Raw genomic sequence first — 18,045 nt, 5'->3', positions numbered from 1 at the left:
GTAATGAATCAGTTACAGTGCAGAACTACGAGAGAAGATAAAAATTGCTGAGACTGATTAAATTGTCTTCACAGTTGGGGGACACTGTGATACATTTGTACATTTGTTCCTAAAGCTGTCAGTAGCTGATAAAGAACACAACTGTCACCACATGGTTTAAGAGTTTTCATTATCAGGAGAGAACAGCATCTTACGCTTTACGCTCCACCTGCAGAGTTTCCACACAAAGCCAGTTAAACCTGATGACGGTGTCCAACCTGGGTGTCATCTTTGGGCCCACCCTGATGAGGTCACAAGAGGAAACTGTGGCCGCCATGATGAACATCAAGTTTCAGAACATTGTGGTGGAAATACTTATCGAGAACTTCACTAAGGTGAGTTCTGTTTAGCTTTGGATATACAGTAAGATTATAGTTTTACCTGCACCATTTAATCATTTAATTACATAAATACATTTAATTATTTCATTGTTTCCAAGAACAGATTTATTGACATAACCCTGATGAGGTGCTATTTATATTTGTTTGACAAAAAGATACAGTGCATAAAACTGCATGCACGTGGGCAATATGGATAGTATCATTTACCATGATTTATGCAATTTCATATTGCATTATTGATCTACCGTATGTCTTGATCATCACATTTTCTGGAAATTAATTGACAAAATGTTTAAAGATCAAAAAGCCCAGCTGGTCTGAAGTGTAGTGGTCAGAGTCCCTTGCAGATATGTGGATAATGGATATCCGGGCCATGACTTCCTCTTCTGTGCACCAGTCATTGTTTACAGTCCAATTAGTAACCTCATCAAGACTTTTCATAGGTCCAAATGACATTTTGGCTAATGTCTGATATGCCGTTCTCTGAGATGATATCATATCTTGCAGTGAGTTTAAAGCAACCAGAGATACAAAGACATAGCTACCTTGATATAAAATGTTTTGCTGAATTTTCTTATGGTTGAGAAACTTGATATGAGCCCTTATTTCATCCGGCTATACACTGTAAAAAATAAAATAAAAACCTGTTGTTTTTACAGTAAAAAACTGGCAGCTGTGGTTGCCACAACTTTACTGTAATAAATATGGTAGAACTTTTTATAATATTACGATAAAAAGATATTGGCACTGTTGAATTCACGTTTAAGCCGATTGCCATTATTGCCATTTTATTTTTAATTTTTTACTGTATAAATACAAAGTTTTTTCATCAAAAGAAACGCTGTTCTGCCATAATTGACAAGAAAATACTTTATAAATTGAAACGCATAAATTAAAGATTTTACCATTAAATATTATAGTATATTTTTCTCAGAAATATGGTGTTTAGTCAATTTAACAGTGAGAAAAAGTATTTTTTACAGAAGATAAATGCAAAAATGTATTACATTAAATACATATTTCAGTGTATTTTACAGTGGAGTAATGCATTTTTCAAAAACAAAACTGTAAAAAAAATACTGTTTTGGCTGATTTATACATTCACAGTGTTTCATTGTAACTGAAACTGAATTAACATATTTATCATTTTACAGTCTTTTACTGTCGTGGTTTAGCAGTTTTTGACCATAAAATCTACAGACATCTTTTACATTGTGTGAGGGATCGTCTTAAAAACAATTGAAATGCCAGTCTGTAATGGTGAGGAATAAACAAATTGTGTACTAATCAAAGTTCTTTTCTTGACCTCCAGATCTTCCACCAGCCTCCGGACCCCAATGTGCCCCTGCCCCAACCCCAGAGCCGGCCTGACTCTCGCAGGAGCAGGGCCATCTGTATGTCCACAGGGCCCAGGAAGCCCCGCAGCCTCTACACGCCAAAGCTGTGCCTGGCAGATGCAGAAAGTGAGTACCAAAGCAGTGATTACCACCACAGGTCATCACATGTCCATATTTTAATCGGTGGCCTTTAAACCTCTAAAGTCCAGGAGATTTTGGTTGAAATTTGTCAACTTCCTATGCATTAATTTCTGTCTGTGGACACAAACTTGGCTATCAGTCAGACTTTTCATTTTATTTTAATTAACAAAGTATAAAGCTGCCAGGAACCCAAAATACAAACAAAAGACACAGGTGTCTATGGAAATGTACCATTTTCTTTTTCTTTTTTTTAACCATTTATACACACAAAAACAGTAGAAATAATAATAAATAATAGAACTACAAAACAGTCTATGTGCATGTAAATTAAAAATAGTAATAGTTTTCATTGTAGAAAGAAAATTCACATTTTAAAAATGGTCTAGAAGCATAAATGGCACACTTTGAAAGCACCTATGATTGCACTTTCAACTGGCTTTCTCAGCTTGTCTACATATCATATATAAATAAAGTTATTACTGTAAATAAAACATGTGTATTTTCAATAAATAGATGGACTCCAGAGGGTTAATATCTCTCAGACATATACACACACCGTCTCACCAAATTCACCTCATATTAGTATTTTAGTAGCTTCCAGATTCAGAGAAAGGAATTGTCTGTAGGCCAAAAAGTGACCAAGAATCACTTCCTCCCTCAGCAGGTTTTAATGAGGGCCTTGTATGCCTCTTCTCTGGCCCCTGCATAGGTGACACTTTCAGCAGCAGTCCAAGCAGCACCCCCATGGGCAGCATGGAGTCTTTGTCTTCTCACTCCTCTGAGCAGAATAGCTCCTCCAAAACAGCTTCCTCTGCTCCGGTCAAAGACAAGTCACTCCTGGATCTGTGCCGAACACCATCACAGCTCTCAAATGGCCCCAGGAGCGCTGTGTGTGTCAGCAGCCCAGAGTCCAGCTCCAAGGAGGATGCAGGGCGTACAGATGGAGAGTCAGAGGATGCTCTCAGCCTGTCCTCAGTCAGCACCGTACCCTGGCTGTCTCCTGCCCCCAAAAAAGCCCCGCACTGCCGCCTCGACCTCAAGCCAGCCCTGCTACCACGCTCAGCTGGTCCCTCTCTGAAATCACTGCATATATCTGAAGGTAGGATACTCATCAAGTAATGCCAGTTTAAGCTTGTCTAACATTAGTTCATTGATTTTGTTTGCCTTGCAGTAATAACGTGTCAAGAAACCTCATGAAACTGTCATATTTAGGACAGAATTCATAAGCTCGATAGTTATGTTGTCATAAGTTATTCCTCCAGGACTTAATACTTTCAAAGACTGGCAGCACCCCTGTGATTTAAGCATAATTTAAACAGCAGTGGTAAAATAATATTTACATGACTCATTTCAGTGTGTGAGCTGTTTTAGTATCAAATTTTATGTCTTTATATCATTTACAAGGAGACATAATATTTGTATGCCTCCCTCTAGGCAACAGGAGCTGCTCTGGATCTGTCCAGAACCTGTCAACACTGGAGCCCAACGACAGTTTAAAGTCTACAGAGAATCCAGACCTTCCACCGAAACAAGCGGCCCGCTGCAGGACGGACACGTCAGTCAGCAATGGCTACCAAAGACCTGGCTCAGTGTAATGGGCTTTAAAAAGCCTTTAATAACCTACAACTTATAATACTAATGATGATGATTTCAACCGCAGTGTGTTGCAATCATATCTTGTCAATATTTAATTTAGTATTAACTAAAAACCAGTGTTAATAGAGTCTACAGTCTAATCTGATAAACTATTTGTCAAAGAAATATCTCTTAATGGTCCACTTGCTGGCTGTTCTGTGTCCACATTCAAGAAAAAAATATCCAGTGTTCATACCAAGCCGCAACTATTTTTTTGTAATTTATTTATTTCAAAACAGGGAGAATATGCATTGTGCCAGGTTCTAGCAGATTGCTATTTTCCACCTGTAGTCCCTGCAGGTTGATGGAACAATACATAGAAAATGAGTATAAAAAAAGAGTCAGCTTTTTCAAAACCAACATGGCTCAGTTCTGGGCCTTAAAAGTGAAGCAAATGTGGAGTGACCTTAAACCTGCATTTTCTCTAATGACCAACAGGGGGCAACTCTACTGGTTGGTAAAAGAAGTCAGTTTGTATGCAAGTCAGTAGGAGTATGACCCTAGTTCTCACTCGATTATTTACTTCAGTAAACATTTTCCTGATGAGTTTATGTTCGTAATTGCTAGTTCCAGGCCTCCTGTAATACTGCATGGTATTATATTTTTTATGCAGGGTATGCTTTAGCTACATTATGATTGACAGGTGAGATTCATCTCAGGATTTTTACCATTTCAGTGTGTTTTCAGACGCTTCGCTAACCAAGCTAGCTAGCTAGCGCTGGTTTTAGCTGATGACGCTCCTGATGTGTTCTTCACATGCCCTGGTTCCACACTGCAAAAAAGGTGTGTTTAAAAACAAGATAAAAACACTAAATCTGAGGGAAATTATCTTGCTGCATGGACAATTTCACTTGACAAGATTTCTTATATTAAGATTATTAAATCTAGTAATAAACATGTTGAACACTTAAAATAAGAAATTAACTCCTGCTTGCATCTTTAATTTATCTTGTTTTAAGAGTTACTTTCTTATTTTAAGCATACAACATGATTAATTCTAGATTTAATAATCTTAATTTAAGAAATCTTGTCAAGTGAAATTATCTGTCCATGCAGCAAGATAGTTTCCCTCAGATTTAGTGTTTTTATCATGTTTTTAGACACACCTTTTTTGCAGTGCACAAACCAGAGGGTGCCAGCACTGTGACTAAGCCATTTTATACAGTCTATGGTTCATACACAGCTCTTCGTCTGTAAATGGGGAAAAAAACAAAACGCCCAGGACTGAGTCACACAATTCTGTTGGTGCTCGTGCACAGAACAGGAAAGCCCAAAGAGATCATAAATCAGGCTGATGTTAACATTCTGAGTGACTGAGTACTGTATTTGTTTGGATGTCGAGGTCAAATATCAACAATCTTTCTACAGAATCACAGACTCCACCTTTTAAATGAAAAAAAGATTTACCAGTTGGCAGAATATTAACACTTCGTATAATTGATTAACAGTGGTAGCAAAACTGCCAAACATTCAATGGTCCCAAGCTCTCAATTGTAAGGGTTTGCTGCCTGTATTTGTTTTATAACACTGTAAATCTGATATATATTGGTCTTTAGGCTGTTGTTTTGAGAAAACAAATGATTTAAAGCTGTTACATTGGCTCTGGGAAAATGTAATGGGCATGTTTCTGTCATTTTAAGTACAAAATGATTCACTGATTATTCACAAACCACAAAAGAGAGATTAATTGATACTAGAAACAATGGCTGTCCTCTGATACCTTTGTGGATATATGGGCAACATGTGCTGTTTCGTGTTCCCTCACGAAATAACTGTAAGTCAATAAGGCTTGAGGACAATAGTTCAGCAACATTTCTTTCTGTCTTCCTCCCTCTCTCCGTCTCTCCCCTCTGAGTCGTCAGCCTCCTCCTCCGTCTGTTTATGAGCATTGAGCATTGAGAGGTCTCTAGGATCAGATGAGTATGTGTTAGGAGATTTATGTCTTTTCCTCTCTGGTGGGAGAGCTGGCTTTAATTACGCTCTGCCTGCTCTGGGGTTGATGTGACCCAGAAGCAGTCTGTACTCGTTCTCCCGGGACAAATAGATTGTTTGACTTGTCATGTCTGAGAAGCCCGTCGCACAGTCTCTCAAGTAGTTTCCTTGTATAGCACCCGCCCAGTTTGCCCTCGGCTCTGTTGTCCCCTTGACTTAGAGGTTGTTGTGCACAGGGTCAAGTGCAGCCTTGTTATATAGTTTAACTCAATTCAGCATCATGATGGAGCGGAGTCCGCCCGGAGGAAGGAAACCTCCCGTATTGTGTCGTTACGCCTTTTACCTCGTTCCACACAATGAGAAACGCTAGCAGGGCGGAAAGAGAAAGTGGACAGACTTGTTTTGGTTTAGGTTCTAATTTTCCTCTGAGGCAGCATTGCTGATTTTATAGACAATGATATATCAAAATAGATAACAATAATATTGTACTGTGATAATATGGTCAGGGTATATTTTTCTTTGGATGACATAATTTAGGCCGCACTCTGTTTCCCAGCTGTTCATTTCATCTTATTTAAGTGTTGTGAACTCAATTGTTTTGGTTTAGATTCTAATTTTCCTCTGAGGCGGCATTGCTGGTTTTATAGACAATGATATATCAAAATAGATAACAATAATATTGTACTGTGATAATATGGTCAGGGTATATTTTTCTTTGGGTGACATAATTTAGGCGGCACTCTCTTTTCCAGCTGTTCATTTCATCCTAATCAAGTGTCGTGAACTCAATTGTTTTTCATTTTGTTTCAGGGTCGCTGCCAGAGCACTGCTTTTCGAAAATGCCTCCTCTTCACAGTCTGTTCCAGTCGGAAGGTGCTGTGAAAAACATGACACCATCAACGACAGATTTACCTAATTAATCCCACTCTCATCTCTTCAAATGTGCCGTGACACTACCTGTTCTTGTTGTCTTTATAGAGATGCCAAGGCCATGTATTCCTGTGAGGCAGAGCACAGCCACGAGCTAAGCTTCCCCCAGGGGGCGCACTTCTCAAACGGTAAGCCGAGCCAATACAACACAAACATTACAAGCTTCAGCCGACAGTTACTCTGCTGCAAAAAAGGCTCACAACAGCACACATGCTTCGCTGCGTAGGCTGATTGGACATTTGGACAGTGTATACAGACAGTCTGTTGTGTATTGGCAGCACACTGCAAGGACTTGGCTAATTCCCACTGTTATGTGGAGGCATATAATAATTCTGCTTCTAGCGTGACACCCGCATATGCATTGCAAAGTATAAACAGCCCCAGGATTTTTTATTGCCTCTTGCCTTTTCCATGAGGAGACAACTTGGCTTCCAACCAGTGCAGTCAGGTCACTGTAACCTAGTGATAGAAGGCACCAGTGCCTGTTCCCTGTAAACGCAAAAACGTCAACAAATTCTCCCTACCACTTAACAGCAGGCAGACTACTTTTATTGCTTCCAACAGGCCAGTTTTCTCTATATTCCTTATTCAGCAAATCGTTGCTGTTCCATTTGATATTGGTGCAACTGCGCCATCATTAACCTTGTTGTTTTAATGGCTGATACTGTGTGTTTGATTAAGCTTTAGAGCCTGCTAAAAGACTCCATAGGGACTGGATTCAAAAGGCAGTCTGACCCAGGGTCTTTCTCAAACTGCTGTTTATTTTTACGCCTAATAGCATCTTCTTTTGTCTTAAAGCTTGGGAAATAGTGTAACTAAATACAGCTTATAATAGGTCAAGAGTATGCTTCTCGCTTCTCTTTGATTAAAGTATTTTCTCTTTTTTGTCCTGTAGTCTACCCCTCTGTTGAACCAGGCTGGCTCCAAGCAACATACGAGGGAAAGACAGGTTTAATCCCTGAGAATTATGTCGTCTTCCTCTAACAAGCTGGTAAACATTGCATCTTTTTCATGGTATCCATGAAAAAAACAAAAACCCAATGTGACTGATTTGTTGTAATGTTCCGATTAATGCTGGTAAACGACATTTCTGCATTTTTGCATTCTTAGCAGATATCAAGCAAAGCAGTAATTGCTTTAACAGTGCTGGAAGTCCAAAAAATGTACCTCCTTTTCTGTAATGACTTCATTGTGAAATGTTTTTAGGGGAATCTGCAGAGATTCAGAAGTTAAGAAGATACACATTATTGTTAGATGTAAATATATTACCCATTGACTGCACTGATGTTTTTAATCCCAGTATTAGCCTACAAAATCACAAAAACAATCACATCCAAATTTCACAAATTTTATTCTCAGAAATATATTATCTTTAAACTTCCCATTATATCAACAGAACACCTTCCTTTCACCGAGCTGTGAATGGAAATCTGTAGTTTCATAAACATTTTTCTATTTGCTGTAATATAACAAACTGTGATTTTAAAATAATTCTACTATGTAATCTATGAGAATCTAATAGAAAAAGCATAATGGGTTTGCACCTTAACTTTCATGTTTATGGCCTGTGATCATTGTTCATCCACTGAACCTGCTCACTGCTGCAGTGCACTTTCTAGTAAGCTACACGGTACTGTACTGTACATTAATGCTCATGAATTCTTCTGTAGTTGCTGATCAATAATATTTACTTCTTATAAATTATCACATCAAATACATGCCGTATGTAAAAATGTGTTTTTTATAATGTCATTAGAAGTATGTTGATGAGGTGGAGCCTTAACCTTTAATGCCTATTGTGGTACTCACTGGTACACTGGTGTACTAGTAATGAAAACTAGACATGTATCAGATTGTATTATGTTAAAAATACCATTTAATATTTAATTTTCTATTACTGTCACAACATTTCCAAAGTACAAAGTCCATAATGATCTAAAAAGTTAACTTCAATGATACAATTAAAAAATAAAACATAAAAGAAAGAAAAATAATTAGCAACAATTTATCTCTTCAGTTATTAGAAACTGAAAAATTGCTCTAAAAAAGGATTTCTCCAGAGGCCGAAAATGTATTTGGCAAGGCATTCAAGATCTCACCAGGATCAGGATGTTCTTTTCCATTTACATTTTTAAGAATGCGAGGTGGCCTTGAACCTTCGTGCTGGAATTATACTCCCTAACAGTCTGAATATGCAGGGGGAAATGGTTTTCATATCCTGAATATGTAACTGTAAATGTCTGGCATCCTTTAGTTTTTCATATGGCAAGCTTGTTTCCTTGCAATCATCTACTGTGTCTTGACAGTGCATAAACATGTCTTTAAATAAACAGCGTGATTTATTAGTCCTGTGGTCTAAATTGTTTGTCACAGTTGCTGAGTTTAACTTATTCTCACTGCTGCGAGAAACTATGAATTCAACATGGAAAATGTATGTATTGTCAGTATATTAAATGTTGGAGGGTTAAAATCTAGTTGCCTATTTGTGTCTCAAAAATCATACTAAGAGAAGATAATACACTTCCTATCTAAAGCTACATGAAAATTGCTGCTTTATACCTGCAGGAGAAGTCCCAGATACGTTGAAAAACCAAAAGTCATCATGTCTGTATTAAAAATATCATCCGGAGGTTCACACAGCTCTATGAATTTCCATTACATCATTTCATTGTGTCTAGATGACTGCCGGTACGTCAGTATTACATCGGTATGTACCCAAAATAAACTGATTCTGCCATGATTAAATTTCATAAACTCATCTAAACTATGCCAAAATAACTACAACATAATGCCAATGTGTACAAAGCCTGAATCCATGCTTAGTCAGATCTATCAGCAAGATGACGAACAACTAGAAAACTTTAAAGTGCTTGTTTTCTGAGTGGAGTACACATCAGTCAGATTTTTGCTATGCAGGAGATTCTCAATACTTGGCATGAATTTCTCTTATATTTTTGTTTCAAACATATTAACTGATTTCAGTTGCTTTAAACTAAAAGTAACACCATGTGCCAAAGAGAAATGGATCCATTTTACATGCTTATGCTTCATTTTTGGAAATGTTTTTTTAATAAACTACTGCACTCACTTCACATGTGTTAATGCATGTCTGTCATTGTGTATATTCTGATGTGGACATAGATTTTTTTATTATGAAAATAACACATTTAGGACATTGTGCAGCTTTGGCAGTGATGTGCTATAACTGAGCTGTTTCTCATTCACTCTAAGATCACGGTAACTTTCTTTTCATCAAGTATTTTACCGATAGTTATCTTCCCAGTTTCTCCTCCCTGAAGTCGGTGCGGTGAGTCACTCTGCTGCTCATGCTAAAAGAATTTAATCAGTTTACGTGGCAAGTTTCGACATTTCTCCTTTATTAAGAATAAAAGGCTGATGGTAACGTGAAATATATATGTGTTGTAATTTCTTTTGCAGCTTCAGTATAAAAGAATCTGTCGCTTTTCTTAAAACCTACTATATCAGCTAGTAAGTACTGTCTTTACACAAGCTTTTGGATTGAAACGTTTGGATACACCAGAATTATACAGAGTAGCTTTATTGATTTATACCTCTAAAGTTATAATGGTCAAGATATTTCTGTACTAAAATACATACTTCAAGGAATTCTCTGTTTCACCTCAGAGTAAAAGTGCCATTGGAGGATATTTGGAAAAGTATAGATGACTGACTACAATAGTGAAGGTTATAAAGAATCCAGTAATGGTGGGGTGAATAATCCAGTCACAAGTTGTCTGCGCAGATTTGTCATGTCTGTGCTGGCATCATCACTTGCTGTGGAATATGAGAGGCCTCACCATGCCTGCCAGGACCTTGGGAAGCTGGGAGGCAATGACCTCTGACATCATCTCTGGGAACTCCACTCTCATGGCGTCGGCCTGGATGAAGGTGCTCAGACAGTACAAGTTGACCTTTTTCACTATCTGTCAGGAAAGAGACATTCATGCTCATTAAAGCAGCAGTAAGATTAAGGCTTGAATCAGTGCGGGTGTACTCAGACTGCGTGGGAGCGTACATCGTGCATGGCGTCCATCAGCTTGGTGAGGTGGTAGAACCGCTGCGAGCTGGCCACCAAGCCCTTCTCCCTCATGTGGATGGCCTTGGTCAGCTCCCGGATGTAGCTTTGTCTCATGTCTTCAAATGCTGCCTGACTTCTGAGTCCCTCAAGAGGCACTGAGAACAAACAGGACACTTAAAGATTTAAAAATCTATCCATCCATCCATTCTCATCCGCTTATCCTGGGCCGGGTCGCGGGGGCAGCAGGGTAAACAGGGCATTCCATTAAAAAATAAATTCTCTAAAAAGCATATGCTTGTTCACAGTGATGCAATGCAACTATTTTTTACTCTAGTACAGGGATAGACAACCTGTGGCTCTTCAGGCCGTCTCAGTGGCTCCCTGTTGCTGTGACAAAATAATTATGAGAAATTAATTACTGACTCCTTTACATTTTTATTTGTATTTATCATTGGCGTCGACCCATTGGAATTTGTATTCTTCAATTGTAAACATGTCCAGCTAATATATGGCATTAAGTCTAGTTTTGAGTTTTTCTAGCTAGACTAGCACAGATTCCAAATCTCCTGAGATATTTCTTCGGTATCCAGCCTCTCATTTGCACTTTGGGCCCTCACTGCATTCTTACCAAATTATATTAATAAATGCTCATTATGGCCTATTAGTAATGTTGATAGGCTAATTTAGACTGAGTGGGCTGTTTTTCATTTTCATTTCATTGTAAGGCTCAAAATTAAGGTCTGCGGCTCCATTTTGACATTTTTTCTCCTTTTTTGGCCAAAATGGCTCTTCTGTTAGTAAAGGTTGCAGACCCCTGCTCTAGTACAATTTTGAGGTTCTTGTACTTTACTTGAGTTCTTCTGCTTCACTATATTTTGAGGCAAATATTGTACTTCACTCCACTTCATTTAGCTGACAGCTTTGGTTACTTTTCAGGTCGAGATTTAACATAAAAAATGATAAATTGAAAGTTTTTAATTCAACCTTATAACAGTATATTAAAGTAATTAAAATGAGTCATGTATTTACAAAAAACCCACTTCATACATTAATACATCAATAATAATCCAGAAATATATTTGGAATATATAAAACAATCTGAGTGGGGCCATTCTGCATAACGAGTACTTTTACTTTTGATGCTTATACTTTTGTACTTTAACTCAAGTTAATTTTGAATGCAGGACTTTTACTTGCAATGGAGTAATTTCACAGTGTGGTATTAGTACTTTTACTGAAGTAAAGGATTTGGATACTTTTTCCACCACTACTTCTACATATACATATAAATGATATACAAACAATGATTGTATAACAGTGATTAGTCTGTTTTAAAAGCTACACAAACACTGAGAAAATATAAAAGATCAAGACCATTTGAGAGGCTGCTATTAAAATGTTTTTCAGTTGGTGTAAAAATAGGGCTTGATAGCAGCTGCTACATAAATCTTGTCAAGGTCCAGTCACTCTGTAAAACACTCCTTTTATTGTGTGACTGTACAGTACTTGATCCTCAAAGCTTCACATCTCTGTTTGCAACACTGTATATAATGAGGGTGCTTAAAAAGGTCATCATACGGTAAAAAGTGAGTTATCTTGAGTCAGGAAGTGTGGCTTTTTACCTGTGCTGAGTAATATAATGGCTTTCATGCAGAGAAACTCCTCGCGGGTAACTTGGAGGTTTGTGAACTCCTGAGGGATGAACTGAATCGCCAGGCAGAGGTCGTAAATCGGAGATCTCCTCATTTGATCCCTGACAGATAAAAATGTAAAGTTGTTAAGATTTCTGAACAGTCAAGAACGTAATTTTTAATCTAAAATCATAGCTTTGTGAATAAACGATATGATGATTACTTACTGACTGAGAACCAGGTCAGGTGCAAAGTATAAAAATTCACTGGTGACATTCTGATAGGAGCGCCAGCCCAGAGAGAAGACCATCAGGTTCATCCACGAGTACTGGATGAGGGTCATCTGATCGTTGATGTGTAGATTTCGGAACCCTTAAAAAGAAAATCTGGTATTATTTTTTTCATAGTAGATGACAAAACACCTGTGCACTAACGTAAAAATGACTGAACGCAACTTGGAATCACTTTTCTCATAACAGCATTAATGGCATTGCAAAGCTTTCTCTCTCATCCAGTGTTTGGCTGAGACCTTCGGGGACACCTGCCAGTGCATCCCCATGGCAACAACTGTGGTGACCCTGAGCCGTGGAGCCGTTACCTGGCAAAGACTTGGACCACTTGACGATCCACAGCAGCTGTTTCTCACACAGCCTGTTGAGGCTGTTGAGGAGAAGATGCGGGACATCGGACTGGCTGCTGTCGTAACCAGAGTACACCACCTCTGGTTCGATGTTTTCCAGGATGCTGAGGATCTGGTGGGAGAGGTGAATCTCACGGATGGCTGGTATGCAAGACATAGAGGTCAAGGCCTGATTGTCACTGGACATGGCCAAGTGGGACTGGAACATCAGGGACGGGGCCAAACCAAAGGCTTTCAAGGCCCCGAAGCGCTTCAGCTTCCTGCCTGTGACATAAGTACAAGGTCTGGTTAGATTTCATGACAAATTACACTATTTGTGCCAATACCACATCACAGAGTAAATTCACAATTTGCAAAAACATTTTGATTAATTTAAAGTTATGTTTTTGATCTTAACCCTCTGGAGACCATCTATTTATTGAAAATACACGTTTTATTTACAGTAATGACTTTATTTATATATGATATGTAGACAAGCTGAGAAAGCCAGTTGAAAGTTCAATCATAGGAGCTTTCACATTGTGCCATTTATGTTCTAGACCATTTTTAAAATGTGAATTTTCTTTCTACAATGAAAACTATTAGTATTTTTAATTTACATGCAAATAGACTGTTTTGTAGTTTTATTATTTATGATTATTTCTGCTGTTTTTGTGTGTATAAATGTTTAAAAAAAAAAATAATATATATTTTTTTTTTAAATGGTACATTTCCATAGAAACCTGTGTCTTTTGCTGGTATTTTCGGTTCGCGGCAGCTTTATATTTAGCTTTATACTTAATCAAACTAAAATGAAAAATCTGACTGTTTGTGTGGCGAAAAAGGAGCCATGCATGTGACGTAAGGACGGACTGAAAGATGCTAAACAGAGACAGAAATAAATGCATAGGAAGTTGACAAATTTGAACCAAAATCTCCTGGACTTCAGAGGTTTAATATTCTCTTTGGTGCAAATCCTGAATTCAAAGTGGAACTTGGTGGTACTTAATGAGTTTCTGATTTGCTATATGGCTGTATTAGCTCCACGTTTGCAAAAAGAAATCCAACCAAATAGTACCTCCGAGCATCATCCCAGCCTGATAGCACTTTCGGAGGCGACACGCAGGGCAATTTTTCCTCCGAATTTTGTCCACAATGCAGTCATTTCGCCCAGCGCAGAGATAGCTGTGATGGCCTGTTGAGTTAAAGGGTACAGACAATGCACACATTTTTAACAACACTTGATTTTCAAACATCTAGAGGAAAGGAGAGGCACATAATGAGGGAGGGAAAGTGTTGAAGAGCTCTTGACTATTAAAATGACTACAGCGTCTACACTGAGGCAGCGTTCTGAGGAGAGATCTAAAGAAGAAAATTAGATAGAAGCAAGGCTGTGAGGACAGAGTGACACGGCCATGCTGAGACATAGTGGCTCTTATATATCTCAAGTTGAAAGATAACGAGAAAAACAAGCCCAAGATGAAGAACACAGTGAACACTGGTCAATGTGATACTGTTGCTAATGACCTTTAACGACTACCATAGAAGGTCAGTCAAATTTAATGTGGTAACTCCCTTTGAGACCTGTGATAGCGCTTATTAGAGATTATGTAACAGCCTGTAGCCCCATCGTTAGTGTTTTTTATTTAATTTTTCATCTTGTAGTTGTTTAATCTTTTGTTTGCTGGGAACAAAGCCCACTGATAAACAGATAAAAAGTAAATAAGTGCACATAGGAGATACATTTTCATCCGGAACCACCCTAAAAATCAAGTATTATACATTATACAGCAGGAATAGTGTAATATAGTAACAACATGAAACTACACAAGCACCAAAAGAAAACGGGGAAAGATCCAGTGTCTCACTAAAGATCACGGGGAGATGAAAAACAAAGTGGGAGGCTGGATTAAACAGTCTGGCGTTTGATCAGCTGTCACTGGCCAGATGTTAAAAGGCATCTTGAAATAGAAAAAAAACTCTGGGAAAAAAAGCAGTTTACTGTCTGCTGCAGTGGAGGAGAGTGGAGCAGTCCAAATTCAGTATGTTTAACTTAATATTCAATATTTAACTTGAAGGGTCGACAAAAATTTAGAACTTAGAACATTTCCAAAAGTAGGTAATAGGTTTTCTTTGCTCACCTTCGACTGCTCTTTTAAAAAAGACTTTACAGCTCCCGCAGGTTAAGACTCCATAGTGGCAACCAGACGCCTCATCACCACAGATCACACACTGTCTCTGTGGTGGCATACTGGAAAACAGAAAACACACACTGATGAACTCATCCATCAAGCTTAATCAATATAAAAACTGCACATATATTCTGTCTGGAAGCACAAAACCCCTTATAAACTTTTTACATGCAGGTGAAATGCCATTGAATAAGTAACACGAAGGAGTAAATCATCTGAGTTTGATCCTTGTAAGTCAAGAACTACATGTTTCTTTAATTAAGTAGTTAATTCGTTTCCAAAGTAAGGTGAAGGACCATTAAGGAGTTTTTATTAAAATATGCAGTTGTAGAGCAAGAGATGATTAAAACACTATTATTATTATTATTATTATTATTATTATTATTATTATTATTATTATCATCATCATCATTTTTTATTATTTTAGGGACTTTCAACGACCCCAAAGTGACAAAACTGAAACCATGACCAAACTGGATAAGATGTCCTCATTCACTCTTATTTGTTTTCAAAACAAGTGAACTTGTTTCATAACGTTTTCAAGAGAGACAGATGGTAGTTTAGATACAGAGACAACATTAATGGCCAGACTGACTTATTACCATTACAAATTATTGGTCCTATAACATGTGATTAACGATCTGATTATCAATTTCTGAAGGGCTGTAATCTGTTTATATATTTTACCTGTTGCACAACAATATAGCAAACGTATATTACAAGTTAAAATGAGTTTTGATTAAAAAAGTCAAATGGAACTTAATATTTTAACCTGTGACTTTAAGGTGAAAGTTTATAGGAAGTCATGATTACCCTGGGAAAGCGGAGAAAGGTGAGTGGTTCCTCGGAGTCAGGGCCTGGCTTTGGATCCCTTCATAGCCGCTGTGTGTGAACTGCTCCTCGGTCAACCCTGCGGACTGGCACCAGTACTGGGGCTCAGCCGGAGACGTCTGCATCTGCCACCGGGGCATCAGTTGTTGACTTGTGTGCGTGTTGGCATCAAAGCTGACCACAGCCTTCCCGGTCAAACCGGACCTGGAGTCAGTCCTCACCTGGCTGAGCGCCGGAAGCGGCTCTGGCTGGTTCAGGTCGATCAGAAAGTTTGGAGAGCCCTCCAGCCCCGGCCGAGGACACGCAGCAGGCGGCGTGAAGCTGGTGGACTCCCCGTCACTAAGCCCCAGCTGCTGCTTCCTGTCCGTGTCACAGCAGGTGTCCAGAGCAGGTATCTCCGCTGACGGATCAAAGCTGGGGGTGTCCATGATCACAGAAGGCTCCTTCTCATCTTTGATGTACTTACACGCTGCGGTTGTGGAGGACAGGCTTAAACTTGCGCTTGACAAAATTTCGGATGTGGGCACATTCGTTCTCTGAACTCTTGCAAAATCTCCCCACTGCACAGTGTCACACTTCAGATAGTCACTGCCACGGTCATAAAAGTGTTTCCCAGCAAGTGAACCATCGAGTATGGCATAGTCTTTGAAAACTGCGCCGTCGCTGTTTGAATTGACACCGTGGAAAGCTATGCCAGCGTTTCCAAAATTACGCACGGAGGAGGACAGGCTAGTTAGGGTCTGTGACTCGTTAGATAGCTTATTATTAATGTACCCAACGTCAATCAAGTCACTTACTTTTGTATTGGTGGAATCAGCGATGGAAGTACTGATGGTGCTCATCCTTCCGTTTACTTTATTTTCCATTCTCTGAACTGCGAGGCGCGCAGAGGTTGGAGTGCGCCCGGAGGCTGGACGCTGTGTAAACTGTTGCTCAGAGACCTTCCTGTAATCCTCCTCCCAGCCGAGAAAAGGCTGTGACTACGTCTTTCTTTCACCTTTCACATATGAGGCTGTTCCGAACAACTTAACTGCTTTTAAGAAGAAGAAAAACACTTTAGTCTTTGTGGTGATGAGGGATTTAAAGTGCGCAATTATAAGATATTTCAGGAAAATACACCTGGCATATTAAAGTTAATTTCAAGTAATTTGTTTAAGTTCTTTTCCTTTTTCAAATATTACCAATAGATGTCCTTATTCGGACTAAATAGTCAATTCTCCAGAGGATGAATCACTGTGGAGCCCCTCTAGATATGTATGCTGTTACACTACCCTGACAGCTGACCTACAGTGAAATCTCCAGCCAATGAGGAGAATGGATCACTTCATTGTCAAGGGCCATTAGACTCCACCCTACTGTTAATGAATGAGGTAACATGACGACATTTTTGGCCAGAAGACAACATATTAGAGACAATGCGAGACAACCATACATCATACAATGTTGCACCAACTTAGTATTTATTCCCAAACTCATTCTTAGTCAGTCTTGTTGAGTTCAACTGAAGATCAAGACCCAATGATATATTATTAATATCAATATAATGAGAAAAGGGTTGCATGTGTTTGTAACCAAGACAGGTGGGAGAATAAGAGGACAATTACATCTAATTTGTGCTTTGAAGCTTTATTTGGGACACCATTATCAAGTATTAAGTGTTATCAGAATGTGTAAGGTCTGTAATAAAGTCAATGCAACTAGAATTTCCCAATTGACTTTGTCTACATTACATCATTCTTCATTTTTCTGTTAATTTCTTCTCAATTTTTGCACATTGACATTTAAAGTAACCTAAAAGTAAAGCTCTCTATTTTAGCATCATACTTTTGCTGTTAATTTGATCAAATGTGCAGGAAAAACTTTTGCATTGTGAAACATTTCACTATAAACTTACAATAATTAACTGGCATCAGCTTTGTCAGCAGAGTACTATATTTCTGATACAGTTTTTTTTTTTTACCGCAGTTTGTAATTACAGGGTATTACTAGAAATAAATTTGAAGTTTATCACTTTTTTGTATAATGGGAGATTGTGTGAGTTCTCCAATAAAGCCAACACAATTAGAAATGTGTTCACTAAACAAGATAGTTCTTTGTTAGTCTTTTTCGTTTTGCACATTCTCTTTTATTTATTTCACATATTTGATACATATTATTTTTTTCTGTCTCCTGTATGTTGTAAGGGAAATTGTGTCATATGGGATTCTCACCACCTCTGTAATCATGTAATTTACATGTCTGTTATCTTGGTTAGATAACATCGAGTGTTTGACTGTTTGATTTAATCAGCTGAGGGTGGATGCTGATTGATGTGCTCGTGATGCACACGAAGGCCTTGACCCAATCTCCTACGCAATTTGTCTGAAGATATCAGAGGG

At 38.4% G+C, this 18,045-nt stretch overlaps 2 protein-coding genes across 3 annotated transcripts in view; one reads left to right on the top strand and one right to left on the bottom strand.

The window, feature by feature from the left end:
- The window catches only part of LOC131969423 (rho GTPase-activating protein 42), an 80,575-nt gene extending 72,870 nt beyond the window's left edge, over window positions 1-7,705 (top strand). For both annotated transcript variants that reach the window (XM_059330415.1, XM_059330414.1), the window contains 7 exons: window positions 215-374; window positions 1,693-1,843; window positions 2,568-2,957; window positions 3,293-3,449; window positions 6,236-6,298; window positions 6,404-6,483; window positions 7,251-7,705. In XM_059330415.1, coding sequence (XP_059186398.1) covers window positions 215-374; window positions 1,693-1,843; window positions 2,568-2,957; window positions 3,293-3,449; window positions 6,236-6,298; window positions 6,404-6,483; window positions 7,251-7,339 — 1,090 coding nt within the window. In that variant the 3' untranslated portion in view covers window positions 7,340-7,705. The remainder of the gene's footprint in view (window positions 1-214; window positions 375-1,692; window positions 1,844-2,567; window positions 2,958-3,292; window positions 3,450-6,235; window positions 6,299-6,403; window positions 6,484-7,250) is intronic.
- Window positions 7,706-7,905: 200 nt separating this feature from the next.
- Window positions 7,906-16,961, bottom strand: pgr (progesterone receptor). Its single transcript, XM_059330419.1, has 8 exons — window positions 15,650-16,961; window positions 14,786-14,895; window positions 13,723-13,839; window positions 12,624-12,929; window positions 12,253-12,397; window positions 12,017-12,147; window positions 10,392-10,549; window positions 7,906-10,299 (listed from the first exon to the last, which is right to left on the bottom strand). The coding sequence occupies exons 1-8, from the start codon at window positions 16,531-16,533 to the stop codon at window positions 10,144-10,146; spliced, it is 2,007 nt and encodes a 668-aa protein (XP_059186402.1). The 5' UTR covers window positions 16,534-16,961; the 3' UTR covers window positions 7,906-10,143.
- Window positions 16,962-18,045: the final 1,084 nt, after the last annotated feature.

The sequence above is a fragment of the Centropristis striata genome, chromosome 4 (genome assembly GCF_030273125.1).
Source record: "Centropristis striata isolate RG_2023a ecotype Rhode Island chromosome 4, C.striata_1.0, whole genome shotgun sequence".
NCBI classification, from domain to species: Eukaryota; Metazoa; Chordata; class Actinopteri; order Perciformes; family Serranidae; genus Centropristis; species Centropristis striata.
This window is presented reverse-complemented; position numbering and strand designations above follow the sequence as displayed.